The 14,118-nt window shown below is 33.9% G+C and overlaps 1 protein-coding gene across 7 annotated transcripts in view; it reads left to right on the top strand.

Annotated features, from left to right (window-relative positions):
* Nucleotides 1–14,118, top strand: part of Atm (ATM serine/threonine kinase) — a 115,720-nt gene that overhangs the window by 63,364 nt on the left and 38,238 nt on the right. For 6 of the 7 annotated variants that reach the window (XM_063255698.1, XM_063255699.1, XM_063255697.1 and 3 more), the window contains 6 exons: nucleotides 322–417; nucleotides 2,699–2,870; nucleotides 5,769–5,910; nucleotides 6,938–7,114; nucleotides 9,439–9,616; nucleotides 12,655–12,742. In XM_063255698.1, the coding sequence (XP_063111768.1) occupies nucleotides 322–417; nucleotides 2,699–2,870; nucleotides 5,769–5,910; nucleotides 6,938–7,114; nucleotides 9,439–9,616; nucleotides 12,655–12,742 (853 nt within the window). Of the gene's footprint in view, nucleotides 1–321; nucleotides 418–2,698; nucleotides 2,871–5,768; nucleotides 5,938–6,937; nucleotides 7,115–9,438; nucleotides 9,617–12,654; nucleotides 12,743–14,118 lie in introns of those variants that run through there. The other variant, XM_063255702.1, reaches the window with a different exon arrangement.

Genomic DNA, 14,118 nt, shown 5'->3' on the forward strand with positions numbered 1-14,118 from the left:
TTGAAGATTTTTTTTGTTTCTAGCAATCTGCTTCTACTTATATGTGATTCTGTCATATAAGGAAGTTTAAATTCATATATATATGTGTGTGTATATGTATATATATATGGAAACATGTATTTCTGATGACTTAAAACTTTATAAAATTTTTCTGGTCAGGTAATTAATATATATGTATAATCTTTTTTTTTCGGTACTAGGAATCAAACTCACGACCATGCACTTGCAAGGCAGGAGCTTATGCCGATTTCTAAGCTAAATCCCCAGCCCTATATGCATAATCTTATATCATGATAATTTTTTTCTCAAAATTATTCCTAGATAACCCACAAGATGGCATTGTGTTAAAGCTAGTTGTCAGCTTGTTGCATTTATCAAAGAAGGCAATAAACCACACTGGTGAAAAAGAAGTTTTAGGTAAGCTATGTAATTGAGTGAATGTGAGTCTTTCATGTTTAAAGGATGATCTTTGTATATCCTCAAATAAATAAAAGTTATATAATTTCAGATGTGAGGAAATACGAGATGCTAATTTACATTTGTGTTTAATTCAGTTATACCTAAGTACTGTCCTTTCATAGTTTTCTTCCTTAAACATTTATATAAGATGAAAAATTAGCAATTTACAACTTTGCATAGCTTGATTTGAAAATGTCTCATAGTTATTTAGAAAGTCAAAATATATATTTATAGAATTGCAGATAGACTTCTGAAATATTTTATAAATATAATTGGCTAATATTCAGTATCTTTATCTAATAAATAAAAATGAAAACTTTGAGGGCTAGGTTAAACTCAAATATCAAAAAGCATTTAAATTCTTTCCTACTGAAATTTGGGAGAAAACCTGATGTGAGACAAATGCTGTGTTCTTTACTTTATTCATTGCTAGGACAATACTTGACGCTCATAATTAAAGGAGGAAAGGTTTATTTAGCTCATAAGTTGCACAGGTTTCAGTCAGTTGACTGCAAAGCAGAGCAGCATGGCAGAGAGCATCAGAGAAGAGAAACAGCTCATGGTGGTAGCCAAAAGGCAGCAACTAGAGGTCTGCCTTCCATCTCTCCCTTTATATTCCATTGCGACTATAAACTTGTTGATTGGTGCCACCCATACCCAGGGTGAGGGGCTCTTATATCACAATAATAATTCCAGTGTCACACCCTTAATCTTCATTCACTAAACCTAATCTGCCACCTTTGAAACAAGCCACCTCTGACCACATGAGGCTTTGGAGGAACATCTGGGTACAAGCCACAGTAATAACCACCATTATGTCTAGTTTAGGCATTTATTGATAGCAGAGATTGAGCTCACCTCGTGCTTGCCACACAGGCACTTATGCCACTGAACTAAATTCCCGGCTCTAGTGTAGGCATTTAGATTTAGTGATCAGTGAATAGAAAAATCACTTGATTGAAATTAGTATGAAGGAGGGAGGGAAGGAAGGAATTAAAAATAAAAAAAGAATAAAAAAATTAGTATGAAGCTTTCCTGACTGTTCAGTGAAAAACAAGAAGAATAGGTGATACTTACAGACTCATCTGTCTTTCTACCGTGTCTTTCTTAATTTCTTAGTGGTAGCCAAGTGTTTAGGGTACATCCATTTCTTTTACTTTATTGTTGAAATATGTCTTGTGTATATAATAAAGTATACAGAGAATGTATATATACCTTAAAGAATTATGTGCTGAAGATGCTTGTGCATCTACCATCCAGACAAATAATGAGAATTCACCTGAACCCTACAAATACCCTTTTGTATTTGTAGGAATTTATCCTACTGTTCATGGTACTATTTCCAGGGACAAATCTGATTTTCTGCAAGAGCTCAAAGTGACTTTTTCCTGCTGTCAAGAGTGAAATAATGCTGTTCACTTTCACCACTGCTATTCAACATTATACTGAAAGTTCTGGCAATTATACTTAAAATTCTAGCAATTGGACAAGGAAAATTAGAAGTGTCAAACTGAGAAGGAAGTAAACAGTCTGTATTTGCAAATGGCACAATCTTGTCTATAGAAATTCCAGGGAATCTGCAAGACAGCTACTTGAGAGCTGATAAATAAATTCAGCAAAGATGTATGTAGAACAGAGTCTAAAAGAAATAAACACCTGGGGATAAATTTAGTCAAAGAGATAAAAATTTTATGTACGTGCCATTTCCCAAAAACCAGTCACTAAGTACCCTACACTCAAGGGAAAAGTAATTAGGCTTCACATTTTAAAAGGAGTCTCTAAGTATCTTTGGACATAATCTTATCAAATGCCACCATGACTGGGAAAAAGCACAAGAAGGCCTCTGCAATATTGCAGATGCTGTTTTTGTAGGAAGTGATAACTCCTGGAAATAAAATTTTTTGTGTAAAAATATGCACTGAACTATGTGTTTTAAGATTTATGAACTTTATGAATGTGTTGCCTAGACTTTCATTCTTTCTATTTTCTGTTACTATTTAATATGTCTCCTATCTTTCAAAGAAGTAAATGTCTGACACTCAAATGGGTATATGGCATGTATTATATGCCAAGGAAATTATACAGTATTTTGTAGTCCCTGTAGTTTATTCATAGTCTTTGACAACATACTTAAATCTTGAAGTATTGCAAGTTAGCATTATGTTTTTGAAAGTAGAAATTTTTGGTTATGTATGCTATCTTAGCTGTGGCTCTACTGAAATAAGATTTGTTTATGTAGAAGCTGTTGCAAGCTGCTTGGGAGAAGTGGGTCCTATAGATTTCTCTACCATAGCTGTACAACATAGTAAAGATACTTCTTATACCAAGACTGTAGAGTTATTTGAAGATAAAGAACTTCAGTGGACCTTAATAATGCTGAACTGTCTGAATAACACATTAATAGAAGATGGGTAAGTATTTGTGGTGTCTTACATCTTGATTATGCTTACTCAACCTGACTTTCAAGGGGAATGATACTTCACATGAATTAACATGATTTCCAAAGCTAAAACTTTGTCTTTTAAATTCTTACATTTAAAAAAATTCATACAATATTTTATGAAATTCTTTACATTTTTATTCACATACAGGTACTTGACATAGTGAAGAAGTTTCCAGGCAAAGTCTGTGTTGAATTCTAAGGAGAGTAGATCATACAACCAACAAATGAAAGAAAAATACTAGTTGTCGCATATAGACAGTTAAAATAGGGAAATGTAGAAAGTGATATTTCAAGTACTTTGCAAAATCAGTGGTGCCACCCTCTTTCAAGAGTAAACTTATTTGTGGTTCTTTTAAAATACGTCACAGTGTAAGATTTCATAGCCTCAGAAGTCAAACTAATCAGAATTTTCTCCTCCTCATTTACTCCCTGCACTACTCATTGCAAGATGTTACCAGTGTTTCCCTTGCTGGTTGTGAGACTGCGTCTCTCTTCCAGCTTCTGTCATTTTGTCTGTGATTCTGACTTTTTCCTCACATTTATTGATTGATTGATTGGGATATTTTATCCATTAGTACTGTTTTGAGGGTTAAGGTCAAAGGATTTTTCCCTCAACTGGACCTCTTTCTGACATATATTGGTTTTTTACCTCTCTTCTCCCCTTACCTGCTGAATTTCCATTATCGATTTAATGGACTTATATCTTTCTTTGGTGGCTGTTTTTCTTACATAAAACACTCTGACATGATTTCTTTACCAACACTTTACTTAGAATTTTACAGTAAACACCTATATTCTGATCATATAGATTCTACATTTTACTAATTTCATTCTTTTTTTTTGGTACTGGGAATCAAATTCAGGACCTTGCAAGGCAGGTGCTTATAACACTGAGCTAAATCCCCGGCCCTACATTTTACTACTGTCTTTATCATTTCTGCCCATTTATTAATGTGTATCATTTTAAAAATGTATTTCAAAGTATGTCTGACAGTATATAAAGATATTTTCCACAGAAACTCCAAAGAAGCAATTAAATAGTAATCTGAGATTATTTTTTCTAAAATACTTACATACAAAGATTAAGTGACTTAAATTTGAGATTAATGGAAATACATATAAGTCTTTCTTGGAAAAAAAACTCATTGATATTTAAGGGGCTTCATTATCCAAAGGATATGATGACCAAAGAAATTCCAGAATAACTGGTCAGGGCAGGCTTCTTTGGCCAGGCAAAGCTTTTGTGAAGAAGTATCATCCGACCTGATCTGAGTGGTCAAGAGTCAGCCGTTAAGATAATTAAGGGTAAAGCATTTCAGATGGAATGCTTGAGCTGGAGGTGCATTTCATGTATTTGAAGAACAGAATGAAGCCTGTTGTGGAAGAACATTATAGGAAAAATGTAGGACTAATTCTGATTAAAAAATCTGAATTCTATTTGAAGAATATAAGGGTGCCCGTGGACTATTTGGAGAAGAATGCTGTTATGGTGCAGCTTACATTTTTACTCACTGTTTTATATAGCCAGAGGACTGCAAGGGGCAAAAGTGGAAATGAGACTCTGTTATGAGATTATTGGAGTAGTCAGAAGAGAAATGATTGTGATTGGACTAGACTGTAATGGAGATGATAGACATAGATGGAACCAGCTATGTTTTTAACAAAAACAAGTGGGATTTGCTAATAAATTGGATATAGAATAATGAAAAAAATGAACCTAGGTTTAGGATTTATGGTTCAGTGTTTTTAAACCAAGAAACCTAAAAGGAATTAAGCCTTTATTTGATAACTCATTGAGCTGTATGATATTATAAGTTTTCATATTTTTAGTTCTCTTGTATTGCAGCCTTCCTTGCTGTAGGTTTTTTGCATTAAAGAAGAACCTTTTTTATTAGAGGTTTCAGGGGCTTTAATAGTTCTCAGCTAGATTTTTGTCAGAATAAGTGGGTACCAGCTCTTTGTTAAACATTGTATTTTACAATATTATCATTGTCTTTTTTAAAACTTTTTTATTTTAAAGAGATTAAGATAAAAGAGGACATAACAAAGCAGATCAGAACAGAACAATTTAAGCAACACAGTATTTCACCATAAGACAACCCAATATAACATTAGCTACCATAATGTCTCTTTCCTTGAAATAGTTGAGCATATCTTCATACACAATAGTATCAAACATAACAAAATAATATAAAACTATTAAATAGAATGAAAGTATTACAGGGCATTCAGAACCAAATAACAGAAAACGAACAATGGTTACTATATTATCTCATTGTCCATAAAAAATTTGTTTATACTATCACACATGATAAAATCCAATAAGATACAACATGGTAGAATCAATCGAAACAAGAGCAAAGTCAAACTTCAAAACAAGATGATATTAAATCAGCACTGGCTACAATAATGTCTTGTTTTCTTCAAAATAGCTGTTCATACCATCACAGATAATAAAGTCAAACAACCCAGGATAAAATGTCATTTTTTCAAATGCCATCCTGACTCATCTAAATTATTTGTGTCCTCAAAGAAAATATTAACACAATATTTTTTTCTCATATAAATTAGAACAGTATGTTGTCATTTTCATTATATTTACTGGGCTATATTATTTCCAGGTATGTTATTCCTTTATTTTATGACCATCATAAGACAAGTATTCCTGCACTAGATGAAGGGAATTACTGTTTCAGTGATGAAAACTCAAGTTTTTTAAGAAATACCAAAAGTCCTTTGATATTTTTGATTTTCTTAATGGAATTTTATGAAACCTTCCTAATATAAATTGTAATTTTAATTCTTAAAATTTTTCAATGGAGATGCTTAACATTCTAGATTAATAAATGAATTATGTATTTCTCAGTGTCAAAGTTCGATCAGCTGCTGTTACCTGTTTGAAAAATATTTTAGCCACAAAGACTGGACATAAATTTTGGGAGATTTATAAGATGACAACTGATCCCATGCTGACCTATCTACAGCCTTTTAGAACATCAAGAAAAAAGGTCTCTTAAGTAATTCATGTTTATTGAGTATGTACTACAACTGTTTGCTTTGGATTATATGAGAGTGCTTAAAGTGGTAATTTACTAATGTTTCGCATTTCCTAGATATAGTTGCAACTATACTTCATGACCTTGCACTTGCCACACAGACGCTTGTGCTGCTGAGCTAAACCCCTACCCCTAGTTGTACTTCTTTAATCTAGGGAATTTTTAACTGTATAAGGGAATACTGGAAAAACTGAGATAATCTAGAGAAGCGATAGTTGATTTGGAGATAGGAAAAATTCTTAATAACACAGCGTTGTGCCTTAGGAACAGAAAACCTTTGATCCTATAAAGCCATTGATCCTACATGTGTTTTATAGATATTGTGATCAACAAGCAAGCAAATGTAAAGCAATAGCTTGTTTTCTAAAGCAAGTTAATATATTAAAAGTTATATGAAATATAAGATGTACTATGGGATTCTTTTTCCATGTTGATATCATTACAAAGTTCAACAAGGCATTCAGTGAGAGATGTTGAAGTATTCTTGCAGTTTCCTTAATCAAACAAGTCTTTTTTTCATAAAGTTACTGAAAAATGTAGATAAGTTTTTGCCACTTTAATTTCAGGGCATGTACATGGTGCATTGAAGTGGTGTCTTACCTTTACTGTACCATAAATCTAATTTGGCCTTAAAATTAGTAATGATACTAACTACTAATAAAACTTGTACTATAACATGTAAAATACTGTGTTGTAATCTTTTTAAAATATCAATTCTTTGTGTGAGTGTGTGTGATATACATGTACACCACTAGTGAGTGACAGTACCTGGACCTGTCTCCTGCTGCCAGAACAGTCATTGTCTTAGCATCCCATTCTTCATCTCATATCAGTGTGTTTTGATTTAAAGGATCGTGATTGCCTCCAAAGTTTAAGTATATTTAGTTTTATTTGAAAATAGATTAGTTGTTCCTAGATGTTCATTTTACATAGGAAAGGCAAATTATTTTCTGATTCTATTTGTGTTTCGTATTTCTAGTTTTTAGAAGTTCCCAGACTTGACAAAGAAAGCCCTTTAGAAGACTTGGATGATACTAGTCTGTGGATTCCTCAAAGTGAAAATCATGATATTTGGATAAAGACTCTGACTTGTGCTATTTTGGACAGTAAAGGCACAAAAAGTGAAATTCTTCAGTTATTAAAGCCAATGTGTGAAGTAAGCAAACAAATTAACCTAAATTAACTCCTCTTTTTCCTTTGCTTTTCCCATTCCAGCTTCTATGAACATGATTGTGACCTGTGCAAACAAGAAGAGAGTTACTGTACTGCAGGTTACCTTACGCAGGGTAACCCACCCTCAGTAGCTCTAAGTGCCTCTGAGTTCATTCAGGTTGAGGATAGATGGGCTATAAGAGATGCCCTGAGTAATGCTACTGATAGTTAAAATATTGATGATTTTTGGTTTTTTTGGTACCGGGGATCGAACTTGCGACCTTGCACTTGCCAGGCAGGCACTTACACCACTGAGCTAAATTCCCAGCTAATATTAATGATTTTAAATTATTTGTGTTAACCAAAAGCTCTGACTTTCTTTGTTTACTACTGATAAGATTACTATCATTTACTTTCTCTGGTACATTTCATCAACTAAAAACAGTGGGAGGTAAGAGTTAGCATTGCTTTTGTACTTTGGAAGGTAGACTACCGTTTATTTCAATAAACAGTAAAGATATGTATCATGGCATATAAAAGTTAGTAGTTTTGAGGCATTGGTATATAACTCAGTGGTATACCAGGTGGTTTTTGACATGGGTGGAGTATTCACCCACGTATTCAGTCCCTAGCATCAAAAAAGAAAAAAACTGCTAAGAATATTTTATCAAATGCATAATTAAGGGACAACACAATAGAATGGCTATGAAACATACAAATTAACCTGTCAAACATGATTCAAATGAAATATGAAAACACAATGTTGAACTGAGTCAAATATGTTCCAGTTAAAACTAATTGATAAAGAAGTTGAACAAGCATATGTGTTGAAAGTGATTTAAAAAGCAGTCTTTGGGCCAGGGTATAGCTCAGCAGCACAGGGCTTGTCTGGCAAGCATGAGGTTGTGAGTACCAAAAAAAAAGACAGACAGTCTTTACCAGGAGTTGTGGCAGATGCCTGTAATCCCAGCACTCTGGAGGCTGAGGAAGGGAGATTACCACGAGTTCAGGGCCAGCCTAAACTACACAGTGAGACTCTGTCTTTTAAAAAAATAAATAAATTAGTCCCTATTTTCTACAGATAAGTAATGACAGTAAATATGTGATTACATTCTCTGCAGTACCATACTATATTCATATTAGTTGAATAACGTGATACCTTGGGCTTATATTAGCTTATATCTCATTAGTGAATGAAGCCAAGGTTTTTTAATAGCATGTTGACTTTGAGCTGGAAGGTCAGATGTTCCAAATATGCCTGTGTATCTATATACACCCCCGTTCTTAGTACTTTAAATTCTTAGATCCTTAGAGGGAGGTGGAAGAGGATTAAAAAAGAATTAAGGTGTATTATTACATGTGCATACTCTGCGTGATGATTATAATCACTATGTACTGCAAACATGTACTAATAAAAATATGAAAAAAGGCAAGGAGTTTTCTTGACTTGTCTTTAGAAAGGAAAAACTGTACGATTAGTGATCTACACCTGTCTCGTGTGTGGAGTGTGCTGAATATGGTGGACGTGAAGTATGGTCATTCATCTGTATGATAAATGTGGGGTTTAGTAATAGCAGAGATGAGGTTCAGTATTATTATAATGTGCATACTAAGCACTTTTCAAAAAATTTTGATTATGCCATGCATATTTACACAAATTTTACACCTAGAAATTTGGAGTTTGTTAAAAAGCAAACATTTTTAATACAAACATTTCAGTTCTTTACTGGTATAGAAAATGTACAAAAACAAGATTTTGCAGCTTTTCTCAAACTTTTCCTACTCTTTCCCCTTTATATTAAATCAGAAAACTTCTTTTGAGCCAGGCATCTATAATCCCAGCACTTGGGAGGCTGAAGCAAAGGGATCGTTGCAAGTTCGAGACCAGTCAAGGCTACAAAGTGAGCTCAAGGCCAGTTTGAACTGCATGGGAGACCCAGCCTCCAAAAAACAAAAAAAAAAAAAAAAAAAAAAAGAAAGAAAGAAAAAAAGAAAACTTCTTTTGTTGCTAGTAACAGTTTTTAACTCTGAAATTATATGTAAAATAATTATATCAATTCATTCATAAGCAGTATCCTATTTCATTACATTTTCTCTGCTGGAGACAAACAGTTGTATAACTAATGTTTGTTACAGGTACACTAGCTTAGTATTCTTAACTTTATGTAGTACATTACACTTTTTAATTTTTAGCAGCATAAATTCATGGCACAAAATAGTGTATCATTTTTTAAAAGTTTAATATGTCAGCAATAGAGAATGAAAATTTTAATTTAAAGTTTCTGAATTTTACTCAGACTGTTGGGTGGCTGTCTTTTTGTGTTCTAGGTGAAAACTGACTTTTGTCAGACTGTCCTTCCATACTTGATTCATGATATTTTACTCCAAGATGCAAATGAATCATGGAGGAATCTGCTTTCTACCCATATTCAAGGATTTTTTACTAGCTGTTTCAGACACTTGTCGCAAGCAAGCCGATCCACAACCCCTGCAAATCTGGATTCAGGTACTCTGTTAAATTATTAATATTTATACTGTTAGCTTCTCACCTTCATAGAAATTCACAATTAAGTTCAAATACCATCAAAGGCACGCTTATCTGTGTGACTCCAAATTGCTGTTTCCTCAACTAGAGAATAGTAATAAAAGTTGAAACGGATTATCAGTGTAGTAATGTTTGTAAAGCACATAGACTAAAATGGTACTCCCTCAGTAAATTTTGAATATTAATAATGGTGCAACTAGTTAAACATTCGGTGTTTCAGGCACTGTGTTTTAGCACTGACAACATAGATGTAAAGACCCACCCCCCTTTTCTGGCATTAGGAAAAGCCCTTAAATTTGATTAAATATATATAATTTCATAGTTTCAGAGGTCTGGTCAACTAATTTTTAAAAAGCAACCTTTTAAGTATAAAATCATATGTATTTATTATGGAAAATAAAAATCGCACAAGTTTAGAAATTATATTAACATGTAAAAGTTGAACCATATTTTATTTATTCTTTGTATTATCTACTTTCTCCCCATTGTATGACATTAATGTTTCTAATGCTAAGAGCTTAATAGCAAAAAAAAAAATTATTTTAGGGTTTAGGGACATAAAATACAAACATGCATTTGAGGGCTCATTATAAACCATTTGAATACTAAAAATTTTTTTGGTACCAGCAATTGAACTCAGGACCTTGTGCTTACAAGCAGGCACTTATGCCACTGAGCTATATCCCTGGCCCCCAAACCTAAGTTTTGAAAGAGAAACAAAATTTATAAATCTTCATCATTAATTTATTGTATTTAATATGTATAAACAAAATGAGGCACAAATTCACATACCATGCTTCAGGACTAGTATAATTCTAATAAAAGATACTGTTTTTGACATTTTGCTTTAAGTAAATTGCTTCTCCCAACTTACTGTGCCTCTCTTCACTTCTGCATAGGTTGTAATTAGTTCCCACAGTTGTTTCTCTGGTTTTGCCACAACCTTTATTTGAAATGATTCTAGTATCATTTAGACTTCATTTTGCTATGCTTTATCTTTTGTATGTCTTCTTTTCAACTGGCTAGTAATAGTTACAAATCTATTTGGATAGAATCTGGGAATCACAGAAAGACAAGTAATACTGTACGCCTTCATGTGTGAAATCTAAAAGAGCTGATCTCATAGAAGTTGAGAGAACAGTGGTTACTAGAGGCTTGGGCAAAGTCTAGGGTGAAGTCGAACTATGTATATCAAGTTATCATTAGATGAGAGTAGGACGTTTTGATTTCCTTCTACACAAATAGTGACTGTCAATAACGATAATGTGCCATATGTGTGTGTGTGTGTATATATATATATATATATATATATATATATATTTTTTTTTTTTTAAGTTAGAAGAAAGGATTTTGAATGTTTTCATGATAAGGAAATGATGCATGTTTGAGGATATAGATATCCTGGTTTGAACATTATATAAGGTATACATGTATCAAAACATCAAATGATAACTCATAAATATGAATAATTTTCTGTTTAAGATTTTTAAAATAAATATTTGGAAAACTGATCACAGACATGGATATAGTTGTCCATTCTGTGGCCCTTGTAAATTATAAGTTCATTAGAAATGGAATATGCTTTTGAGTCTGGAAATGAATTTTGAATCATTGAAATGAAAATTCTAAAATAAAATTCTCATACACTTTGCAAACTATAGTATATCTCCTATCTGTAATATCAGCAAAGTTATAAGTAAACATTTGAAATTTGATGTTGTGTAATATAAAATGCTATTAAAAACAATTTTAGGCCGGTATGGTGGTGCATGCCTGTAATCCCAGCACTCGGGAAGCTGAGGCAGGAGGATCATCACAAGTTCAAGACCAGCCTAAACTGCATAGCAAGACTGTGTCTCAAAAAAAAGAAAAAAAGTTTTGTTAAATAATCATCTTTCTTGTGTAATGTATTTTTGTAACTTTAGATAAAAATTTAAAGTTTACATATAAAATTCCATTACTGGAAAGGATAGTAGATGTAGATTCACGTAGAATTTGATGGCATATGTTTTCTGATATTTAAATGTCGCTCCCTTCACTTCAAGTCCCACAGGCATCTGGCTGTCTAAGCAGAGAGTCACCTTTCCATCAGTGTCACGTGTCCTGCATGAATGGCACTCAGTTGCCCAAGCCAGAGCCTTCTCTGACTTACCTACCAAATCCTGCTGTTGCTGTGTTAGAAGTGACTTCACTCCATGGATTTCCCTCATTCGTCATCCTTACTGCCTTCTAGCTCTGTGGTTCAGCACAGTTGAAATTCTTTTATTAAGTTTTCCGAGTTCTCTCCTGCTTCTCTTCCTCCCAGATACTATTAATATTCCCTGGTATGCTGTCTTTTCTTCTTTTAACTACTTTTGCTTTGGATCTCTTTTTCTTTGAAACTCTCTTACCCTTCCAAGCTTCCTTCCTGTATTCCTCAAGGACATCCTAACCCTGACTGTCATCCCGCTTACACATCATGCTGAGGGTCTCCAGTCTGGGCAGTAAGTTCTGTGTAGCCAGAAAGTGTCCTGCTCATGGTTATATCCTGAGAACCTAGCGCATAAAAGATCCTAGATATTCATGGCATCCATGGATTTTAATACCTTTTCAGAAATAAAATATAAACTGTACTGAAAATTCTAAGTGACATGGATAGATAGACAGACAGGTTTTTGTTGTTTTGCTTTTTGAGACAGAGTCTCACTATTCAGTTCAGGCTGGCTTTGAACTCATTATGTAGCCCAGGCAGGCCTTGAACTCACAGTAATCCCTCCTGCCCCAGCTTCCTGAGTGTGGCCCCACGCCCAGCAATTCTAAATTATATTAAGCCAATTGATTTAAAAGAAGAAGAAGAAATGCCATCAAATACCACATATTTATTAAGAATCAATTTTGTGTTAGGTCCTCCCCACCAGAATCTTACAGTATAGAGGGAGGCAGACTTGTAGACAAGGAGGAAGAAACTGCTTAAGCAGATCTGTCTAAGACTAAACAGGTGTCTTTTGTTTGTTTGTCAGAGTCAGAGCTCTTTTCCCAATGCTGCTTGGATAAAAAATCACAAAGAACAATGCTTGCTGTTGTAGACTATATGAGGAGACAGAAGAGGTAATGTAATAAGTATTACTGCTTGAGTTTGGGGGTATTACAATAGTTTATTTCACCTGTAAATCTAGGGGAAACAGCAAGTCATTTTCTGAAGTTATTTTTAGTTTTGTTGCCTCTTAGTCTCTGCTTTAATTTCTTAGAAGTCGTAAGTGTTATATAAATGTATTATTTATGTGTCTTTATTATATGGTATAAATTTCTTTACTATGTGCAGTAATCATCAAAATTTTTAGTAATTTTATGGCATGGTGTTTGTATTTTGTACTGGGGATTGAACTCACAACCTCAAGCTTGCCAAGCAAGGCTTGAGCCGCTGAGCTGAATCCCCGGCCATGTTTTATTTGGATCAAGTATCTTCAGTACGGTGTCTTTATCCTATTATTTCTCATCAGAGATTTTTACTAACGCACAGGCATCACCTGACTGACTGGTACTGCTAGAGAATTAACCAGAACTCCAGAAAAATAGTACAGTAGGTCTATATAGATGGACTTGACCAGTAATAGTTCACCTTATGATTTGTCAACTTTAAAGTGGTATGAAGATGATAGCAGTCAGAAAAAAATCCTGTGTTTAATTTTTATGTTATTTCCGGCTAGTGATAATGCAATATGATCATCTAACGATATCAGGCAGTTACAGTGACCTGTGACTTCCGGTAAGCCCCATGGTCTTAGAAGAAAACTAACACTCTACAGCCTGCTGTGTTGCTAACTTGTAATGTTCAGTAAGTTAGCTATATTAAGTGCATTTTAACTACTTTTTTGATTTATAGTATTTTCAAATCATAATAGGTTTATTGGGGTGGTTTATGAGAATTAAAATCAATAAGACAGGTACTGTGCCTGATTCAATAAGTATAAGCTTCCTTTCCATGGGCAAGTTATTCTCATCTGAAGGTTGAAGATCTTGAGAAATAATACCTGCATTTAAGGGGCTTACTATGTAGCAGGCAATTTCATAAGTTTTCCATGGTTGATTTAAACCATTGCATCTGCTCTCTGATGTGTATGTTATCCTGGTTGATTTTTATAGGAAACTCAGGCTGGAGCAGCAGAATTACCAATGATCCTACAGCTAGAAGTGTTTGGGACACTAGCTCTGAACCTGTACCTGACTGTGTCCTACTCCAAAGTCAGGGCTCTTAACTATAGCTTTGTCACATCGCTGCTTCTTCTTCTTTTTTTTTAAGTTTTTATTTGTTTGTTTGTTTTGTTTTGTTTTGAGAGATGGGGGATTTTACTATATAGTTTAGGCTGTCCTTGAATGCACTTTATAGCCCAGGTTGGCCTGGAACTCTCACAGATCCTCCTACCTCAACCTCCCAAGTGCTGGCATAACAGGCCTTTGCACCACCACACCTTGCTTTGTCAAAT

Source organism: Cavia porcellus, unplaced genomic scaffold, assembly GCF_034190915.1.
Source record: "Cavia porcellus strain 051 isolate PalLab524CR breed Dunkin Hartley unplaced genomic scaffold, mCavPor4.1 scaffold_9, whole genome shotgun sequence".
Lineage (NCBI taxonomy): Eukaryota > Metazoa > Chordata > Mammalia > Rodentia > Caviidae > Cavia > Cavia porcellus.